At 38.0% G+C, this 21,010-nt stretch overlaps 1 protein-coding gene across 4 annotated transcripts in view; it reads left to right on the top strand.

Annotated features, from left to right (window-relative positions):
• caska (calcium/calmodulin-dependent serine protein kinase a) overlaps nucleotides 1-21,010 on the top strand; it is a 618,991-nt gene that overhangs the window by 510,506 nt on the left and 87,475 nt on the right. For all 4 annotated transcript variants that reach the window (XM_060833558.1, XM_060833557.1, XM_060833556.1 and 1 more), the window contains exon 12: nucleotides 17,297-17,374. In XM_060833558.1, coding sequence (XP_060689541.1) covers nucleotides 17,297-17,374 — 78 coding nt within the window. The remainder of the gene's footprint in view (nucleotides 1-17,296; nucleotides 17,375-21,010) is intronic.

Below are 21,010 nucleotides of genomic sequence, written 5' to 3'. Positions count from 1 at the left end.
ATGGATGTTATAATAAAGATGTTAGTGCATATCTCACTGTCTTTCAATGAGCCTGTGATATGTCCAGATATACTGTATGATATCAGCCTTGAATTTGCATAAACCAATACTCAAATCCACAAAGTATTTTTGGGCTAACCTAACGTCAGCTTCCATGATCTTGACTGTAAATTCCAAAAGGAAATAGTAGAAAGACACATTATTTAAATATAAAGTGCAGAATATTTATTGAAATTCTTATACAGTATCATATGATTACAATCAAACAAAGCTTTTTCAACAGACTGTGAAATGGAAAAGTATTTATTCCAAAGCTAATGTGCTAGGATTTATCTCCAGGTAGTGGACACTATACATTATGGCACATGCAGAGGTGGAGAAGTGGGGTGAAGGGGCCGTGTGAAGTACTGGTGGTGGGGTCAAATCAAGATGGATGCAAGGGTGTACTATGGCTATGGCTACCCATTTCTTCTGATATTATACTAGAGGCAGAGTAAGTATTGGTAGGCCAGCTACCCTCAAGTCCATTGAGAATCTTAAATCTCCAGTAAAGGGTCTCCTCCTGCCGACAGGCAAGGCATGACCTATGGCCTGGCTGAATGCATGACATGGTGGGCATATCCCTCCTGTTCCTGCACAGTGTGCCCCACAAAGGCCTACCCCTGCCTGCCTTTAACAAAGAGGCACATGGTTTTTAACCATTCCCCTATCTCTCAGTCTCCGCCATCTTACTTTTACCCTACCTGGGCCAGTGAAGGCAAGTTTGCCCCTGACTTTCCAGTTGATTTGTAGGTTAGCTGCCTCTGAGATTTAATATGATGCTAAAAAAAATCACTTTCATAGATTACACTGGTCTAAGTATGACACTGAATCAGACAAAGATTTGTTTCAATACTTGCAGTGGGTGTGCTCGCATACATTTACAGCCTTGGTATTCAGGACCAGAATTAATAACTTCATATGATTCATTATATGTATTAACCAGCAAGTCTTTAGTGAAATTGAAGGTCACAACGAAAGAACAAAAGGTCAGTACTTTCAAAGTAAAAGTCTGAAAGTTATCAAGCAACAAACTGTATGACAGTATTTGATTTAAAGTTTCAGTACAGATAACTGGCATTGGAAAATAACAACTGCATTTTAAGAACACTTAACCCTTAATTTGTGAGAGGTAAATACAACTTATTTGTAATAAACCTTTATTCCTAGCTGCTGTTGCCCTAAAAGTTGTTAATGGGCCTTCTTAAAACATTGTACTTGAGGATTTGATACATTTGTGGGTCATTTGCTAAGCCACTTCATGGGCTATTGACTACACTATGGGACTGAAGTCATTGTAGATCAGACAAGATGGGCGTGGATAAGTTTCCTCTGCTAAAGGACATTGAACATGCTAGGTCTTTACAGCAATCCATAGCTTCATTGTCACCTTTATTGATGCTGACCTTTTATTTCCAGCTTTTCTAAACTGATAATGAGTTTTTGTTCCTTAAAATATTAGTCCAAATTTTCGAATTATAAGTCAAGTAAAATTTGTCATCCCACAAATTAATTGTCTATTAAGGAACAGACATTAAAGCATAACCTTACATTTGCTTATTTCCTTTCGTATTGTCCGAATAATTAATAACTTTTGAAGTACAGTTACTTTTGAATATTGGTAAATTACTGTTTAATATTTGTATTGAAAAGGAGATGATGGATGAAACCAACATTTTTCCTAATTTGATAACCCAATTTAGAGGGCACAAATAGGTGTGTACAACTGTATGATCGACTCTCACGTTTCTCAAGTTGCATGAGTAGCAACAGTAAGAATGAAATACAGTTCAGCTGAATGCATTGGGGGGATAGAACTTATTTATCAAAAAGCTAAATAAATGTTGGGCATATTACACAACTAGAATAAATTCTAATCCTGAAAAGATCACTGGCATATGTGAGCGAGAAAATGCTGTAGAATTGCATCATTTCTTTACATTTGTGTTGTAATAGGAGCAAAAGGTGAAATCCACCTTGTAAATATTTGTTTTGTCTATTCTGTTAAGTTAGTTTTCATGTATGCATTTCCAAGAAAATGTTGAAGGTCACAAACTGGACTGTATACAAGCAGAATTGTATACATTTCTCTGCAATGAAAAGAGCCAAATTTTTCTATTCCAAGAGGACTTTGGACTTTTCAAGTTGTGATGAGTTTATATGGCAATTCGATGTGAAGTTTTATTGTTAGTTTTTTATGGCAATTCAACTGAGAACTCCAGGTACTCTTAATATAAAGAAAGCAGGAAACTGAGGTCAGGTAGAGCTGAATAACCAGGTCAGTAGCAACTTGAATAAATGCTTACGGAACAGTATTGAACATGGGCAAAATTGAATTGAATTTAATTTAATTTGAGTGAAGGTAGGGAATATTGCCTTTTAATATATTTTGATCTATTGTTACTGGACTGATTGAATTTGCTACTGAGCTACTCTATTGTCAGCACCTGATTTTTATTTTGCTTTGTTCATCTGAACTAGGTGATTGTATGATATTTCTGCAGTTAACTCATCTGACTGCAATCATCAAAGACATAACAAGATTATGGAAAGCAGCTCCACAAACATTATGATGATAAATTTCTTGTGGAGTTGTATATGTTTTTATGTATCATTAGAAGGTCTCTGAATCTATGAGACAATTTCCTAGTGAGTTTATGTGATAACCTGGTTGAGAGAAAATATTGTAATTTCTCCTTTGCCTTTGTGGGAGGTTTTCCAAAATGAGGGAAATCACATGAACTTTCAAATTAAACATCAGATCTGGTTGGAATGAATATGTCTTTTTTGAAATACATCAAACCAAAATATAGTCCTAGTTTGTGCGTTTAAAGTCCAAGCTAAGTAATAGAATAATATTTTTCCAAGTTCTGCAGTTATCAAGTGGAAAATTATTTTAAAAGCTGTAGTGCTTTCAAGGTTTACCACAATATTCCTTGATGGGATCAAAATTTGATGTTATGGAAGGAATGCTTGGCAAGATTCAGGGAAGCTAGTGTTGCCTGTAGAACATGAGCCTGAATGAATTACCGCCTTTGGGAAAGTTAAGGTAAAAGGAATCAAATGATCCGCTTTGATAAAAGAGTAAGTCCATTAGAGAGTGTGCACTTTTGTAACAAGAGGCTGTGTTGAACCTATTTTGAGCAATTTCTGCCAGTAATAGTTTTTATTTATACAAGCTCTTCACTTTAGAACTGAGTTCAGATACTAAGGAGATGTCAAATGGATCTCATCCTATACTGAAGGGCAGTTTATGTAAAATCAGATGTATGTTTTTATTTTGTTTTTACAGCAGGTCATAGCTTTTGTAATTCAGTGTTAAAGCCAATAAATTAGTCTTGGCAAAAATAACTAATACAAGTTTATTTCTTTTCTAATTTTAAAATTATTTGGTTGTGACATTGCTTGACACATAAAAGAAATAAAAGTAGAAATATATTTCCTGTTCCCATTCATGCCTCACGTCTAGATTTTGTCTTGATGAGGAATCAAGATAGCGTCAAAAATGCAAAATCTGAAACCTGTAGAAATGAGTCACCAGAGAAGATAAAATTAAAGATTACGTAGCAATTGGTACCCAGAAGAGTGAGATCAAATATAGACTGCAAAAGTAAGCTTCAAAGGAATGAGGAATTGAGTAAATTAAAATTGATGAAAAATATCAGTTTGAAGAAAAATTTAACTGTTTTGCACATATGGTTGGTATAGTATAATAAATTTACATACAAAAGTGCAAGTTAAGTGAGGATTCTCCAAAATGGATGAACAAATAATTTCAAATCCAGATCTACTTTTTAAAAATTATAATAAACCTATGGTGGGAAGAACAGCAGGGACCTCTTGCAGGAACATTGGAATTTGCTAAACTGGTTAAAGGCGATATCATAGTGTGAAAAAATCAAAGAAGTCATATCAGCGAATGAATTTTAAATGTCTCTACCAAATCTATAATCATGAAGTGTTCATAGCTATTTGGTGAGTCATATCCATGCCAGCTCTCTGTACAAGCAATTCACCTAATCTCATGTAACCTTGCAATTTCTTTATCTTTGGAATAGAATGCGATTGAATCCATGTTCTGCTTTTGTTTTTCTTTGCAGATCTATTTTTAACATTGTTATATAATGTAATGTATGAAACACATCCAGTGGTATGAACTTTAAGTGGATTTACTGAAATTATTAAACTGACTGTTGCTGCAGAGTCATATGCACAGTAGCCCAGTTATACTACAAAATAACTTCAATTTCACATTTAACCAGAAAAGGGGCCTGATCATGAAAAATGCTTCTTTTGTTGTATGTAAATTGCTATAAGCTACCTTTTAGAGCTGAAAATGTGTTGCTGGAAAATCGCAGCAGGTCAGGCAGCATCCAAAGAGCAGGAGAATCGATGTTTCGGGCATGAGCCCTTCTTCAGGACACCCCGTGCTGGCCTCTTACCTGCGCTCGACCTTTCATAGCCAACTGCCACCACGACATTAACCACCTCAACCTCTCCACCCCTCTCACCCACTCCAACCTCTCACCCTCAGAACGTGCAGCCCTCCACTCCCTCCATTGGACACCCCGTGCTGGCCTCTTACCTGCGCTCGATCTCTTCATAGCCAACTGCCGCCGCGACATTAACTGCCTCAACCTCTCCACCCCTCTCACCCACTCCAACCTCTCACCCTCAGAATGTGCAGCCCTCCATTCCAACCCCAAAAAAAACCTCTGCCCATAAGCTACCTTTAATTTGGCCACTTATTAAGAAATCACACAATCACATATTGAAACAATTATTTAACCTTTATAGAATGTAGCAAGCAAAATAAGACTCCTCAAGTAAGCAAGTCAAAGCCTCACAACTCAGCTTGGCTATTACCTGATTAATGATGGAATTTAGCTACAATTCCAACAGATAGTGTCTGTCTCTGGGTGTGTTCGGGCTTCAACCCTTCTGCAACTTCATTTTCCAAAGCTCTGCTCCTAAAGAACCCTGGAGTTGAATTCCTCAAGTTTGTGGTGTGACACATTATTGATGATCCTTTAAATTCTTTCATCTAAGATATTGTAAGTCTGCAGTCTGTTTTCTGAGAAATAGCTTCCTTGTTCCTTGTACGTTTGGCATTGACTGACTATTTCAAGGAACAGCTGTCCTGCAATTAACTCTCTCAATTCTTTAGCTGGCCAATCAGTTGCTCTTGTGCCATGAGGGAGCCACTAATCAAGCAGCTGTTAAAACTGTTCTGTTCGTTTTGTTTCAACTCTTTCTTCTCCCAGACATGGCTAATTGCATTCTATTCCTGTATAAGTTTGTTCTTGTCCCTTAATAGTTCATTCCAGATAGAGTTTTTACTGCTACTTTCAATTTATGAGTAGTTATTGAAGTTCTGAAATTTATATTACACAAGGTTGACACTAATATGAAGTCAGTCAAGAGTAGTATAATATTAGTAGATTTTAGAAATATCTGATTAACCTTTTTTCTTAAAGGATATATTTAATATATAGTGAACATTAGCAGAAAATGGATAGAGTAGTATGGGCACATTGATAGTGGCCCCAGTAAAAAGGCTAAACTATTTTTCGTGATCAGGCCCTTATTTTAATATGGTCAGATCCCAATGCATGGCACATGATAAAATGTGAACATGGGAATATTGCAAGTAATCTGGCAGCTGCTGAATGCAAACATAGTACCATTATTTGATGAATGAGGGAGATGATCGTTGGACTCCTGTTCAATTTTTTTGGTGCAAATGATTGTTGGTTAGATCATTCTGTGCTTCTAGATACTGGAAAATCTTAATGTGGATTCAATTTGCATGGTTCACTTTAGTGCAATAGTCAATTAACACTATATAAACAGGTTGTGTCCTGTTTACAAATTGTCTTCATCTATCAAACAAACTTACAACGACAGAATCAGGCAGTACATTCTACATTTCAATTTTGTTGTCAAATCCTATGGTATCAGCCACAAATCAGCCCATGCACTTGAAGGTATGTTGTGTTGATTTATTATGTGTTCATATCTGCCCTCGGTAAAAGGATAGCTAGCAGCTGATGTCCATGGGACATTTTGTCTGTTTTCAGTATTATCATTCACTGTTGAAATGATATAGGTGTGAATTGCTTAGAAGATTAATTGCTCTCAAATTTGCATCACCACTGTTCTAAAATGCATGTATAATTTGAGAAAAAAATAACAAAAGCAGCCGAGCACAACAAAAAGAAATAATTGTATATTCATTAATATTCAAGATATGAATGTTGAATTCTATTTTTTACATGACTCTTCATTTGAAACTGCTTTCCGTGGAAAGGTTTCCTTGTGTTATTCTCAGTCAAGTGGGATATCATAGTGATCATTATTGGTATTCCAAAATGATGATGTGAAATAGTTTCTGGATGGCCTCACAGCATTGCACGAAATCATACAGATAAATTTGAAGAATTAGAACTTATTTACTTTAAACTAGCATCAGTCAAAGAAATTTAAAATGCAAATACCATGACTGCAAAATTTTAGAAAATCGATTGATCAGCCATTTTATTATTGGTGTGGGAATAGCAGAAGTATGCACTTAATGATACCTTGATAGTATTTGTCATGACACAGCAGCAGTTATTCTGTGAATTACTTCCATATATGAAAAGATTCGTTTTCCTCTTTAATACTATACTGGATTTTGTCAGTAATGATGAGGAGGTGCCAGTGTTGGTCTGGGGTGGCCAAAGCTAAAAATCACATAACACCAGGTTATAATCCAATAGGTTTGTTTGGAAGTACTAGCTTTTGGAGCGATGCTCCTTTGTCAGGTAGCCTCCAAAAGCTAATACTTCCGAATAAACCTGTTGGATGATAACCTGCCGTGTGATTTTTAATTTTGTCAGTAAGTAATTGAAATGGAATAGGATTACTTGCAACTTACTTACTTTAAAGTTCTTGCATTTATCTTTTCTAATGATTATTACTGGAAGTCCTGACTACTAACAAAATGAATCTCACCTTTTGCCCTATGTTCACAATGTCCACTCACTTTCCCGTGTCTAAGAGTGACCGATCTGGCCAAAATAGGGACCATATTTTATCCCTTCACATCCCCACCTTAATGAAGTTTCAAACTCAGGATGAAGTTGAGTTCTTCTTCCATTGCATTCACTTCCATATACTTTGCATGGAGACATTCCACTCTTGGATCCTTTCAGCCATTTTAATTATTCTTCCTTCATCTGGACACATCGCTCATGCCCCTTTCATAGTTTGATTAATTTTTTTCTCCTAACTTGACGTCGGCCATCTCAATTCTGACTTTCTCTGAACCAGCTATACTATGCACTAGTCTGACCTGCTGTTGTTTGATCAAATGTTTCCAGAGTAATCACTAGTCTAATTTCCTCCAGTGATCTTGTTTCGAATGCTTCCCATTATGATAGCCTCTCAGCCATGTGCAGCTTACTTATACAAGGTAGGCCCACCATTTCAGCCTGTTCCTGTCCACTGAACTGCTTTCTTCTTACCTTGACCCTTCACTTGTCCTGTCTCTCACTACACACATTGATGCTCTCTGTCACTTTTCAAGGTTCAAGTTTCCTGGCCATAACTCTGAATTAAGAAACTTCTTCGACCTTGCTTCCTTTTTTATCCTTCTCTCAGTTTTTTTCAATGGCCCATTTCCAACTTTTCTGTTCCCATCATCGACGTTGTTGTCTCCATTTCTGGCAACAGCATATTAACTAATTTTCTTCATAAGCCACTGCCGTTCACAGCTCTGGCACAATACTTGCATCTCTCACACTAAAAGGGCTCCATTCCATTCTCCCTATTCCTATATCTTGATCACATATGTTTTGATGATGCAGCAAAATTTCTATTATGCAATAGTGACAGAAAGTTGAACCAAATCGGCCTTTTTACTTCTGCGTTCACAATACAGTAAAACCAGACTTTACCCTCCTCGTGCTCCAGCATTCGCCATTGATTTTTGATACCTTTGTCCACTTCTCAATCCCTCCCAAAGCTCCCACCCACTCAATGGCATCTCTTTTCACTCCATCTGAGGACCTAAATGCTCCTTCTAGTTTACAGGTACTTATTCCAATAAGTAAGAACAAAGAATGATAGCGCAGGAACAGGCTTTTTGGCCCTCCAAGCCTGCGCCGACACATTTTACACTTCCATATTAAAACTGTCTTCACTTAAAAGATCTGTATTCCTCTATTCATGATTTCATTCAGGTGCTTCTTGATTACTGCTATTGTGTCTGCTTCCACCACCACCACTTACAGCATGTTCCAGGCACTCACCACTCTTGATGTGAAAAACGTGCCTCTCACATCTCTTTCAAACTTGTCCCCTCGCACCTTGACCCTGTGTCCCAATGTAATTGACCCCTCCACCCTGGGAAAAAGCTTCATACTTCCCACTCTACCTATGCCATTACAATCTTTTAAACTACTATCTGGTCACCCCTCAACCCCCTGTCTTCCAGTGAAAACAAACCTAGTCTATCCAACCTTTTTTCATAGCTAAACTCCCACATACCAGGCAATATCCTGGTAAACCTTTTCTGTACTCTCTCCAAAGCATCCACATCCTTCTGGCAGTGTGGTGACCAGAACCAGTACAGGTCATTCTGCTGTAATGCGCGTTTCTTTAAGATAATTTGCTGTAATGCAATTGACGAAGTAGGAACACTGTTTCTAAAGTGGAGACTTTTAAAACTAGTGTAGGCTGTAACACGATTACACCGCCAACATTTTGAGCGCTGTTTCTAAAGTATGGTTTATCTATAATCCAGGGTTGTACATGAACACAACCATCGCATTATAGAAGAACTACCAGTATTCCAAGTGTGGCTCAAGTAAAGTTCTGTAAAGCTGCAGCAAAACCTGTCAATCCTTATACTCAATGCCCCTTCCTGTGAAGGCAAGCGTGCCAAATGCCTTTTTCAATACCTTATCTACCTGCACTGCCACCTTGAGTGATCTATGGACCTGCACACCCAGATCTCTCGACATATCTATACTGTGAGGGTTCTGCCATTCGCTGTATAAATTCCTGAAATGAAGTCTATTATATTTGCTGCTCATAATGTGGTCCCTTCTGCTTGGCCCTGAAAGACTAACTCTATTCAATTCTTGTCTTCCATTCTATCACAGATCTTCCTCTTGTCCTTGTCCCACTATTTTCACCAGTTCTGATGAAAGGTCGTCAACCTAAAATGCTAACTTTGTTTCTGTCCAAAGATATTGGCTGAACCGCTCAGTATTTTCATAATTGTTTTGGTTTTTAGATCAATTTATTACTGTGCAGTTCCTTTTGAAATTGAGAGCAGAGCATTATTTTAACCACATCAAAAACTGGGAGCTTGAGAAGGAGGAGGAATATTGGTGCATTATAGTTATAATCACAAAGGTTCTGTTTATGACTTTGATTAGAACCATTTCGCTGCTGTGTAAGGACAGAATTGAGTGGCATTGTGGAAAAATTGGGTGTTGATTTGGAAGGCAACAGCCCACTTTGGAGTAGAAGAGATTGTTGGAGATAGTATTTTGCAATGGCAGTATAGGGCAAAGATCGAACTGCTAATGGACAATGATGAATGCAATTTTGAAAAGGAGAGAATAAGAATATAAAGTGAGGATGCCATTTACCATGTTGGATATGACTCTGGGCTCAACTGCATTCCTATCGTGCACTCCAGGTCCCACCCTGTTTGAACTCCTTTGCATTTACATTCCAACATAGATGATAAGTAGTTTCACCTTCATAGATTTTCAGCACTGTTTAATGAAGCTTCTCTTTTTTTTTTAATCTGAATTTTCAGTTGAAAGAAAAATGTTTTGCAGTCACATTGGCTAATATATTAACTTCTTGCAAATATTGATTTAATGAAGATATAATCCATTAAAAATAACACCTGCAATAAAATAACCACATCTGAATTTGACACGTGCAATAAGTGTTCACCTATAAATAATCACCCTTTGTAATTTTAAAGCTTTTTGTTGTAATCAGAGTTTCAGATGAGAATTTGATGATTGATTAATCAATGTTGAAAATTGACATTACGCAGATAAAATTCTGTATCCCTCTTTATTTATAATGTACCAAAGAAACAGTGGAGATGCTAGTAGTTTTGCAGCTCAAATGGCAACATTTCTCTTTGTCACTACAGAATTAAAAAGTCAAATTATTATTCCAAAGTAGCCAGTAATGTCTTAAGAATTAGTTGAAGTTTGCATTTGGATCCCTGCTAAACTTGTATTAGCTTCTCATAAAGGGAAGTGTCATTCATTTATGTAGCCACCTTAGTGAAATTGGACTTAATAGTGTTTTATTTTAAATCATGTTTTATTCTTGCAGAATAATGTACATTAAGTCCAACTTTGATTCCCTTAATTGGAATACTGAATTTATTGGGAGGTGCATTTAATCACCCCCCATTCCCTCTCATTTTCTGTCTGTCTCTCTCTCTCTCTCTATCTTACTCTTACTCTCTCACATTGTGTCACACACTCTCTCTCACACACATCCATCCACTCCTTGTCCAATGAAAACAAGGTGTATACACAGTTAAAATGTAGCAAGTACATTCTATACTGATTTGTTTTCAATATTTCAAACAAGAGAAACCCTCTCTAAATCCAGTGAGAACCAATATATTTATATGAATCAAGTTCTATTACATCAGTAATTCAAGTAGTAATATCTGAGGTTTTTTTATTTTTTATAAAATATGTTTAAAAATTGCTCCAGAACAAAGCCTGCTTTACTCCATCTTTCCTTGATTCACAGTGGTATGGAATATTGCTCTCTACGTTTTTTGAAGGAAAACCAATGAACTAGATCAAACACATAACGAAAGTCATGTGAGATTTGACCATGGTTTATTTTTCTGTGGGTCACTGAATCTCTTTGCATCTCTTTTATAGTGCTGTGCAACAAGTTTGTTCAATTTGTTTTTTCTTAGTATTCAAGACTCTTTGTTGGAGCCCTGTCCATAACTATACTCAGATTAGCTGGGATATATGATTCTATGTCCTCCAGATGCATCACTTTGAATCAACAATACCTGACTTGTATCTAGGTTAAACACATGCTAATTTCCTTCCATGGATAGAATCTTTCATGCAGTTCCACAGCACTGTACATTGTCCCACCTCTGCTGCTCCTTGGCGTTTTTAATGGTTGGTGCAGTATAAGTTATCTGGTTCCATGGGAAATTAACATTCATGTATGATTTAAATTATTGCTGATAGAGTTGCTGGGCTATAATTAATTATGTGGTCAGTAGTGAGTTCATAGCTGGGCGTCCTAGTACAATGGAAAAATATTAGTTAAAGCATTTTTTACTAGTACTTTTCTTATTTTCAAAGAACAGAAGTGCGTTTTTAAAAAGCACACTTAAATTAAAATGAAAGCAGTTTTAAAAGACTTTCTAATGAGTATCATATGATTCATATTGTATGTTATCATATAATTTATGTATCATTAATTAGCTTCCATCTAAAGTCACAATAAAACTATCAGAAAAAAAATCCACCTGCATGAAATAGCAAAATGTAAACATACATATGTCGTGGACTTGTATGATTGCACATATTTATTTGCATTTTTTAAAATTAAGCTGTTTTTCTACTCAACCTGTTCAGAGATGTTATTTGAGCAGGTCGGACTTGAACGCAGGTCTCCAGGCCCAGGGGTAGGGACACTACCACTGCACCACAAGAGGGAGAGGTTTGGTTTAAGGTTATTCACCTGTTTATAGAAAATAATTCATTTCTTCAAATATAGATGGGAATAAATCCATTTGTTTCCACTTGCAACTGTTTAAAGAATCACACAGGTAAAATCTTTCATCATTCATGCTATTATGATCCTGATGGGCCCCATTAATGTTTAAAGAAGAAATCCGAACGCCCAGCAATTCACCAGTCTTGGCCATAAGAATTCATGTTTCAATCAAAACTAAACTTTATACATAAAGAAAAATCAAACAAACACATGACACTAACTTAACACTGTAGCTTGTAAAGATTCTTTCTTTTACTTCATCCCAAGAATTCCCCTATCTGACATTCTTTAACATTCACTAATTTTCCTTTGAACAACTTGCCATTATTATCACTGCTCACCGGCATTCAGTCTACTTTCTCTTCAGTGTTCCAGCTACTCTCCAAGATACAAAATTCCATGATTTTCTGTTAGTCCAATGATTAAATGCCTCTCCTCTTTCTTTATCAACCTTTTTAGCTCTGCATTCAATAACTCAAGCACAGGCCTCCCCGTGATTTCTTGAGCATTGTTTTAAAACATCAGAAAACATTTTTCAGTAGTCCATTGCTGTGATTTCAAGCTGTAACCAAGCTGATTACTTCCAGAACTCAAGCTGCAACAAGTTAACTTCCTATTATTGAGAAGATGTTGTAGATTTCATGTTTTAGAATCAAGCTAAATAAATCTGAGGATTTTTTGTTTCTCTTTACCAACTTTGTTTTGAACCCAATCACAGGTTGCACCTTAGACATTAGATCCAGCAATTACTTGACCTGAGGTGTGAGTCTGGCTTTATCTGTGAACTTCCAAGGAGATACTTAAGACCAAAGCTAGTACAGTTCCTCCATAAAATAGAACAGCAGATTTAAGACATTTCACCCAATGAGTCTGCTCCAGCATTCAATAATGGCTAATATGTTTTTCAACCCCATTCTCCTGCCTTCTCCCCATAACCCTTGATCCCCTTACCAGTAAAGAACCTACCTATCTCTGTCTTCAATGCACCAAAGACTTAGCTTCCACAGCCTTCTACGGCAATGGGTGCCACAGATAACATCTGGCAGAAGAAATTCCTCCTCATCTCAGTTCTGAAGAGTTGTCCCTTTGCTCAGAACCTAGTCTCTCCAGCAAGTGGAAACATCTTCTCCATATCCACTCTATCCAGGCCCCTCAGTATTCTCTAAGTTTCAATCAGATACCCCTCATCCTTCTAAACTCCTTTGAGTACAAAGTCCTCAACTGTTCCTCATATGACAACCTCTCACCCCCAGGATCATTCTTGTAAGTCTCCTCTGGACCCCCTCCAACTCTAGCACATCCTCCCTTCGATACAGAGCTCAAAACTGCTCATAATATCTCAACAGCAGTCTGACTGGAGCCTTACACAGCCTTGACAGTACATTTCTGTTCTTGGATTCTACCCCTTTTGAAATGTATACTAACATTGCATTTATGTTGCTTACCACCAATTGAACCTGCATGTTAACCTTAAGACAATTCTAAACTCAGACTCTAAAATCCCTTTGTGCTTCAGAGTTCGAAAGCCTTTCCCCTTTTGGGAAATAGTCTATGCCTCTATTCTTCCGACTGAGTTTTGAGAAGTTTGAGCTCAGGTTGAGATTCTGGATGTAAGTTTGCTCACTGAGCTGGAAGCTTCTTTTTCAGATGTTTCACCACCTTACTAAGTAACATCAGTGAGCCTCTGGTGAAGCACTGGTGTTCGTGACCCACTTTCTATTTATGTGTTTAGGTTGCCTTGGGTTGATGACATCATTTCCAGTGGTGTTGCCATTTCCTGTTCTTTTTCTCAGAGGGTGGTAAATGGGGTCCAAGTCAATATGTTTATTGATAAACTTCCAGTTGGAATGCCATGCTTCAAGGAATTCTCATGTATGTCTCTGTTTGGCTTATCCTCGGATGGATGTGTTGTCTCAGTCGAAGCGGTATCATTCCTCATCTGTATTTAAGGATATTAGTGAGAGTGGGTCATGTCTTTTTGTGGCTAGTTGATGTTCATGTATCCTGGTGACTAGTTTTTGGCCTGTTTGTCCAATGTAGTGTTTGTTACAGTTCTTGCAAGGTATTTTGTAAATGGCGTTAGTTTTACATGTTGTCTATATAGGGTGTTTGAAGTTCATTAGCTGCTGTTTTAGTGTGTTAGTGGGTTTGCAAGAACTGTAACTAACATTACATTGGACAAACAGGCTCACTGATGATGTTACCTAGTATGGTGACAAAACTCCTGAAAATGAACCTTCCAGCTCAGTGAACAGACTTACATCTACTCTTCCTATCTAAGTGCATAATCTCATAGTTGCCAATATTATATTCCATCTGCCACTTCCTGCCACTCTCTTAGCTTGTCCCAGTCTTTCTGCAACCTCACCGCTTCCTCAACATTACTTGCCTTTCCATGTCATCAGCAATGTCCTCAGTTCCTTCATCCAGATCATTAATATATAACATGAATAGTTGTGGTCCCAACACAGAACCCTGTAAACTCCACTAGTCACCAGCTGCCATCCTGAAATCAACCCCTTTACCCCTACATTCTGCCAGTCTTCCAATTCTCTATCCAACCCAGTACGTTTTCCTTAAAACCATTAGCGTCCTGTGCAGTATCTTGTCAAACATTTTCTGGTAATCCAAATAGATCATGTCCACGGGCTTTCCTTTGTCTTTATTTCTTTAACTTGCTCATTATCTCCTCAAAGATTTCTAACAGGTTTGCCAGGCATGACCTCCTTTTGACAAAGCCTTGCTGATTCAGCCCTATTTTTTCAAGCGCTTCCAAGTACACTTCAATCTCAACATTAATAATGGATTCTCAAATTTTACAAACTAACAAGTTCAAGCTAACCAGTTTATATGTTCCTGTTTCCTCCCTCCATCCTTTCTTAAATAGGGATGTTACTCAGCCATTTTTCAGTCCTCTGAGGCTCTCCCTGACTCCAGTGATTCCTGAAAGATCACAAGGCATGCTTCTACAATCTGCTCAGCTGTCTCTTTCAGTTGCATTTCCAACATCAACCCATCTTGCCAGCTGGCTATGCTCAAAAGGAATTCACAAAGATAAACTTGAAGAAAAGTAATACTGGACAAGTCAGATCACCTCGTGAAATCTAGCTTCACAAACCATAATCTTTTTTTCAGTTTCTTTGCCACAAAGGTCAATCTTCACAAGAGGCCACCAACGTACTTTTAACAAAACATCATAAAAGTTTATTATGTAAGGAAAACAACTTAACTAGACAAGTACAATTGATGCAATCTCATTACTAATATCAGAAATAAAATTCAACTCCATTAAACCACCAACACAGTTAAAGTTACAAATCACACAACACCAGGTTATAGTCCAACAGATTTAATTGGAAGCACTAGCTTTCGGAGTGCCGCTCCTTCATCAGGTGATTGATCAACTACCTGATGAAGGAGCGGCACTCCAAAAGCTAGTGCTTCCAATTAAACCTGTTGGACTATAACCTGGTGTTGTGTGATTTGTAACTTTGTACACCCCAATCCAACACTGGCATCTCCAAATCATGAACACTGTTAAAAACACTGAAATCCTAATAAAGTCACCTTTATCTCCATGCTCAAAACTCTTCCTCAGGTGAGATAGCTATAATCAGTTTCCTTTTGGCAAATTACTACACATTCACTTGGCGCTCTTTTCTTCAGTTAATGTTTGTCCCCAAAATAAACTGCTAGCTCAGTTCACTATTACTTTCCAGATCTCGACTGTTATGGGACTCTATTCCCCGTCTGAACCTGTTTCCAGCCCTTTCTTTGTCTCATGGTCATAGCAGCTGAAAATGTGTTGCTGATTAAAGCACAGCAGGTTAGGCAGCATCTCAGGAATAGGGAATTCGACGTTTCGAGCATAAGCCCTTCATCAGGCTTATGCTCGAAACGTCGAATTCCCTATTCCTGAGATGCTGCCTAACCTGCCGTGCTTTAACCAGCAACACATTTTCAGCTGTGATCTCCAGCATCTGCAGACCTCATTTATTACTCATGGTCTTAGCAGTCAAATCAGCAATTGGCTTTTAATTCCAGAGTTTTCTAAAAGAATGGGAAACCATATAAATGATTTGGGTGTGAACATAGGAGGTATAGTTAGTAAATTTGCAGATGACACCAAAATTGAAGGGTTAATGGACAGTGAAAGTTACGTCAGAGTACGACGGGATCTTGGTCAGATGGGCCAATGGGCCGAAGAGTGGCAAATGGAGTTTACTTTAAATAATTGTGAGGTGCTGCATTTTGGAAAGGCAAATCAGAGCAGGACTTATACACTTAATGGTAAGGTCCTGGGGAATGTTGCTGAACAAAGAGACCTTGGAGTGCAGGTTCATATCTTAGTGGAGTCTAAGATAGATAAGACTGTGAAGAAGGTGTTTCATATGCTTTCCTTTAATGGTCAGTGCACTGAGTGTACGAGTTGGGAGGTCATGGTGCATCTGTCCAGACATTATTTAGGCCACTTTTGAATTGTGTGCAGTTCTGGTCTCCTTCCTATCGGAAGGATGTTGTAAAACTTGAAAGGTTTCAGAAAAGATTTACAAGGCTGTTGCCAGGGTTGGAGTGTTTGAGCTATAGGGAGAGGCTGAGTAAGCTGGGGCTTTTTTTCCCTGGAGCATCAGAGGCTGAGGGATGACCTTATAGAAGTTTATAACCATGAGGGGCATGGATAGTGTCTTTTCTCTGAGGTGGGGGAGTCCAGAACTAGAGAACATAGGTTTTGGGGTGAGAGGGGAAAGATTTAAAAGGAGCCTAACAGACAACTTTTTCACTCAAAGGGTAGTGCATATGTGGAATAAGCTGCCACAGGAAGTAGTGGAAGCTGGTACAATTACAACATTTAAAAGCCATCTGGATGGATACATGAATAGGAAGGGTTTGGAGGGATATGAGCCAAATGCTGGCAAATGGGACTAGATTAATCTTGTGGACAAGTTGGACCAAAGGGTCTCTTTCCATACTCTAGGACTCTAATTACTTATCCTCTGCTGGAATAGCTACAAAAGTATGGCTCCAGATCTTTACATGATTTTTCTCATTGTGGACCACTTAAATCAACAAGGCCTTTGAAATACAATAGATTCCACTTTTTTGAATTGCCTTTTAATTACGGTTGTTTTTACCTTATACTCAATCGGTTCCTCCTATTTTCAACAATTAAAACTAAAAGATGCATTCTAAAACATATGAATCATAAACTAGTTATTCATAACACTGCACAGTAAAAACACCAGCTTTGCACATGTATAGTCATATCAAGAAGCAGTTTCCTGAAGTGAATTGCAAATTTGGCCTAGTGAAAAATTATTATACAAGTATGTTGCGTAACTTGTGCAGCAGTGAGTGAGTAATCTATAGGAGTCATTTTTGGAAAGGAAAGAGTTTACAATAATTTACAAACAATGTTCTGTTTGTACCTATTCTTGTTTGCATTTATATTTCTTTTATTTTTCTATGCTAGCTGTATGACAAGATCAACACAAAGTCATCACCACAGATTAGGAATCCACCCAGTGATGCTGTCCAGAGAGCCAAAGAGGCAAGTTGCACAATTTTAGATGTACTGTATGTAAGCTTTTGTGCTTGAGATTGACATTTACATGTTAACCATTCTGAGAGCCTATTGTCTCCTGTCCTATCAAAAAACACATTTCATACCATTGTCCTCTGAACTCTGGTCTGAAGGGTCTGTTTCCATGCTGTACGTCTCTATGACTCTATGATACCAAAGTTAACCTTATGTAGGCTTGAGACATTATTGAATCATACATTATTGTAATGTATACTCCAAGATTTCTTGCTCTGCATTGTATGTGATCTTGAATTGGATTTTTTTTGTTTTGTTGAAGTTGGTAACATTGTAGGTGTCTTCAAACACACGTCTAATTACAGCTTATGGTGAAATAATGGTTATGTCACAGAATCAGAAATCTAGCAAAATGCAAGTCCCACCAAATTTGTAAATTCAAATTGAATCAGCTTTATTGTCATGTGAACTCAGATGAGTACAATGAAAAGTTTACAAGTCATCACTTAAGAAATAAGAAGTCCAGCATTACAGATTGTAGGAATAAATTAGAAAATAGAGAAATAAAGACTTCAGAACAACAGTCCTTCCAACCCAGTCCACGCTGGCAAGTAGCTTCCAGTCCGTGCCAGGCCTCAACTGCAGACCACACTTCGAGGCTCTGAAGGCTGGGAGACTGACCAGGAATCACCTTGAGGCTGAAAGTTCACACTGTGGCTAGGTTGAGCTGAAAGATTGCTACACCGGCCCAAGAGGACACCTCACTGAGTTTGTGCTGAGGGCTGGGATTTTAGGTCGTCGTTGAGAAGAAAGTAATGAAGGAACAAAACAGAAAAGAAGCAGATGGAGTGGTTGAAGTCCTGCTGCAGTGTCCTACTCTGCTGTCATGTTGGATCAAACAAGTTTAGTTGAAATAAAGTGTAGATATACATTGATATTAGTAAAGTAACTGAGAATCTCAAATATCTTTTAGGACTAACCCACCATTTTGTCACAACCTGACCTATCTGTAACTAATTCCATGTCACCATGATTGAAACTGAACTTCTCTCTCTCTCTGAAGGTACCTAAAGGCCTTACAGTTACATCAAATTGGTAGTAAGAAACCAGGAAGCTGTGACTGAGAAATCAAATCAGGTCATGAGCAGGTCAGGGTCATGAACACACCCAATGCAGTCAACCCTGAAAAGGCATTCCTACTGCTATCTGGGAATTAGAGCTGAGTTCAGAAGATTTCCCACAAGTTTCAATCTACAGCTTGACTCTCAAAATCATACTGATCAGCCATTGTTTCAGATTCTCTTACCATCCTAGATAGATTTATTCGACTGAAGTTGGAGGCACAGTGGCAGGCTGTCAATGATGGGAGGTGGATCTCGCATTGACTGTTGGTACCATGAAGTCTCATAGTTTCGGGCCAAATGTGGCCAAGGTAACTGGGTATATTTTCATCTATCACCTTCCCTCAAGTGATTAAAGATTCATACAGCACAAAAAAGGCCATTCAGCAAATTATGTTTATGCTGGCTCTTTTAAAACGTTATCTAATTAGTTCCAGCGATTCCCCACAATCATGCAAGTGTTTCCTTTTCAAGTTTACTGTATCTAATTGGTTTTCACCAGCTAATTAAGCAGCATGTTTCACGGCATTATAACTCAGTACATTGGAAAACCTCTTTGTCTGCTCTCTAGTTCTTTTGCCACTTATCTTAAATTGGTCTTTGTTTATAAACTCTCCTGGCAGTGGAAACAGTTTAATATTGTTTGCACTTCAGCCATCTCTCACATTAGCTCTAAACTTTCTCTTGTCCAAGAAGAATCACAACTTTTTTAATCTTCCCAATAGTTCTTGGGTCTTTTTTGCATTCACTGAGTTGTTGACACTCTTTCTAAAATTTGGCTCCCAAGATCGAATGCAGCATTCTAGATTAATACTCAGAGGTCTAATTGAGCTTTCATAAATATTTGGCATGACATTCTTGTTTTTGTTTTCTATGTCTCTTTTTATAAAGCTCAGGGTCCTGCAAACTTTATGAAAAAACGTTGAATATCATTGATTTATTTGAAAATCAGTTTCCATCCCTGGTCACTCTGCAGGCATGTTTCCGTACACTCAACTTTATCATACCCGTTTGTATCTATTTATATTACTAATTAATTCACTTTTTCTGTGATTGCTCTGCATACCAAGACACACCACTTGTCTTTTTAACATTCTTAGTCCTGTTAATTTTGCTCTGCAGCCCTGTTTGATTGTTGAGCTTGAATTCTCTGCCTATCACTTCTCATATTTTCGATGCTATCTTTTGTTTTTCCGTTTCCTTCTCTTCTGTCTCCATGTATCGCCTCCTTTACCCCTCCCATTTCAGTTCAAACCATCTCCAACTGCACGCGAAAGTACTCCCCCTCTCTCCCACACCCCCACCCTAGCTAATACCCAATAGCTGCTATAAAATTCCTTTGTAAACCTACATTTTGCACCTCCCCAAACCCTCACCCCTTCCCTTCTAATGAGTTTAAAGCCCCCTCTACAATCTAGTTATTCAATTTAACAGGACACTGGTCCCACAATTCAAGTAAAGCCAATCGCTCTAAACTTGACACCATCAGAAGAGTTGCCTTGGAACTTGCAGAGCAGAAAAGACAAATGAAGAATGACTTGAAGCCAGATATTAAAGTGAGTCCATTGAGCTTAAGTGAAGACATCTTGCCGTTGTCATTGCTGCTCTGGGCCTATCACCATCTTCCAGCAGGTGGTTGCAGAGACTAGCAGTAGGTTCACAGCTGGGAAATCTGTCACAAACCTCGACCCATCACCAAGATTAACATTAGCATACAGTGGGACAGGACAAGGTGGAAGACAATCAAGGTTCAAGTAGTGAGGCAGCTGGGGGCAAGATGGCCTAATTTTCCTGCAAGCCTGATATCTGCTTTGCAGCAGAGTTATGGAACACTTAAGTCCACTTAGATCAGGTGTGGCTCGCTCACTATGATAGTTTGAAACAAAACTGAGAAAATATCCACATTCCTTCCATTTCCCCAAACTAATTTTCAACCTTAGCTTGTGGTATAACTGAATTTTGCAGTTTAGTACTTTGTTTTGGAGTTGAAGGCATGTACTGTATATTTAAAAGAGAAAGAATGCTGATTTGAACAGAGAGATTACAAGCACCTGTGTATATGACTAGATGGCAGAATGAGTGTACTGGAAAATTGAAAATATGTAACATTTGGCTGTGAAATGGACGCCTGAGTTTTGGTTGCTGTTTTGACAACAATTCAAATTTAACTATTTAGTTTAAATTATGCCCCAAGATATTATACCCCAATTGAGTTTGAATTTATTGTTTTGCCAACATCGAACCAATGAGACGATCTGATGTTGGAGTGATATAAAATGCAGAAATTTTCAAAATTGGTCAGAGAGAAACTGCCATCAAAAGAGAAACACATGGAGAGCTAATATCTTGTTCTCTAAGAAATTAGGAAACACTGTATCAAACGTACCTTTTCATGTGAAACATTCTCACAGTAAAAAGAACGAAGGTGACCCAGGGAGATAGAACATGAAACATTACAGTGCACAGGCCCTTCAGCCTTCGATGTTGCGCCGACCTGTGAAATCAATATAAAGCCCATCTAACCTAC

Source organism: Hemiscyllium ocellatum, chromosome 12 (assembly GCF_020745735.1).
Source record: "Hemiscyllium ocellatum isolate sHemOce1 chromosome 12, sHemOce1.pat.X.cur, whole genome shotgun sequence".
NCBI lineage: Eukaryota > Metazoa > Chordata > Chondrichthyes > Orectolobiformes > Hemiscylliidae > Hemiscyllium > Hemiscyllium ocellatum.
Note: the sequence above shows the minus strand (reverse complement) of the source record. Positions and strands in the feature narration are given on the sequence as shown.